At 35.0% G+C, this 1,828-nt stretch overlaps 1 protein-coding gene across 1 annotated transcript in view; it reads right to left on the bottom strand.

Annotated features, from left to right (window-relative positions):
- LOC122259188 (uncharacterized) overlaps positions 1–1,459 on the bottom strand; it is a 28,470-nt gene extending 27,011 nt beyond the window's left edge. Inside the window, exon 1 of the mRNA XM_043025794.2 lies at positions 1,213–1,459. Coding sequence (XP_042881728.1) covers positions 1,213–1,263 — 51 coding nt within the window. The 5' untranslated portion in view covers positions 1,264–1,459. The remainder of the gene's footprint in view (positions 1–1,212) is intronic.
- Positions 1,460–1,828: the final 369 nt, after the last annotated feature.

The raw sequence follows: 1,828 nt of genomic DNA, 5'->3' as shown, positions 1-1,828 counted from the left end.
CTTGTACTGTCAACAAACTAAAAAAAAAAAAAATACAAAATAAAAAATAAATAATGAAGTAATATAAAGCAGTATAAGAGTGTTATGGGAGGACAAAAATCAACTTCATTTTTTTGGTATTATTTTACTTACATAAAGTATGAAAGAAATAACCATCCCCAATGAAAGAACATGAAGCAATGGAGAAGAGGAAGGAAACCTGTGCTTATGACTGCTAGTGCCACAGCACATGGTAGCCATACTGGCACAGGGGCACATTGTAGACAATGAGCATGGTTTAAGCCACCTTCCTATTCTAATTCTGCCAGCACATCCTTCATCACCAGCACTGTAGAGCAAGAGGTTAGCATCTTGCTGTGTGTCATCACTCTCTGAAGCGCTTGCTAGAGATCATGGGTGGGTGCCATTCAAGGCTTTCTCTCCTGCTGGTGCCAATTGTACCATCTTTTTTTCAGATTTTAAATTGACTCCATTTTGCTTAATATTACAACAATTATAGTAATTATGATTGCAGCTATACTCATCACTCATTGAACCGAGTTGTTACTCATAGTATAATAAAGACAGCAATCCACTCTCCTCATCGTCAGATATGGCATGACAACTAACATCTTGGACAATACGGACACCTGGCCAAATACTTGTGCGTCATGTATGTCATGACACCTATCCACAATGGGTTACAAGTTTTAGTAGAATTTAGTACACAATAAATGCCACAAAAACAACTCATGCACATTTCTCACCAAAAATTGTTTTGTGTTGTGTCAGAAGCAACAGCAATCACTGTGCACATAGTACACCATGTGAGTTTTGCAGAACACAAATATATGGTGGAACTAATATACATTTGTGACACATATCAATTAAATTCACTTCCTGATCACCTTCATACCCTCTTTTATTATCGGGTATAGAAAATCTGCAACATAATAGTAGTAGAGGGTGAGAGGAATTCATTGGCTAATGCTCTAATAGATCTCACAATCATATGGGGGTGGATTCACCAAGAAACTGATTAGTACATATTTGTGTTGTGTTTATATTGTTTCTCGTTGTTTGTATTTTTTTCAATGTCTATCCCAGTGTTCCTAGCTACGTTCACCAGTTAATAGAGCCAATATCGTAATTGCAAATGATTTCACAGACTTAAACTACTAAGTTTACAACAATATATTCTATGGTTATGAAAAACAATCAAAATTAACTTACAAAATTGTTTAGAATCTGCTTAGTCAAGACAATCTCGTCTGGTTGACTCATGATGACTTATTTTCGAGGAAATCTATCTTGATATGGATGTCCCGCTGCTTCTTCTTCTTTCTTCTTTTATAAGGTTTTAAACTTTTGATGTTTTAATTCCCTGGATTGAATTTTGTTTCGTTTAACTTCGGACACGTGTTTGTGTTTCTAAGAATCAGTGTTGCGAAGTCTTTGGCTAAGAAACCGAAAAAGCGCTAATTCATAGCAAACCGCTAGACCACGGCGCTACGAATTTCAGTATAATATTGGTGTAGTTACTTGCAAATCATTTATTAATATTGTCAAAGAATGATGACAAAGTAATGTATATTTTACTAGCAAATGTTTTAAAAGAGTTAGCAGCTGATGTTCAGTATGCTACATAGAAGAGAAAAAAGTTTTTACGCTTTTCATGATAAAATGGCAATGCTGCAATGATATGCGATACACAGTTATCCAATTTACATCTCCAAGGTAGAATCTATGACTGGAATGGCATTTTTATTGCTGAAATGGTATTATTTGTGTGGAAATATAAAGGACTGTTAGTGGAACACTCACGTAATTTTTAGTTTTATTTCTTACA

The sequence above is a fragment of the Penaeus japonicus genome, unplaced genomic scaffold (genome assembly GCF_977035675.1).
Source record: "Penaeus japonicus unplaced genomic scaffold, GWHDUDI00000001_assembly GWHDUDI00000020, whole genome shotgun sequence".
Lineage (NCBI taxonomy): Eukaryota > Metazoa > Arthropoda > Malacostraca > Decapoda > Penaeidae > Penaeus > Penaeus japonicus.
The sequence above is the reverse complement of the archived record's forward strand: the minus strand, read 5'-3'. Positions and strand labels throughout refer to the sequence as shown.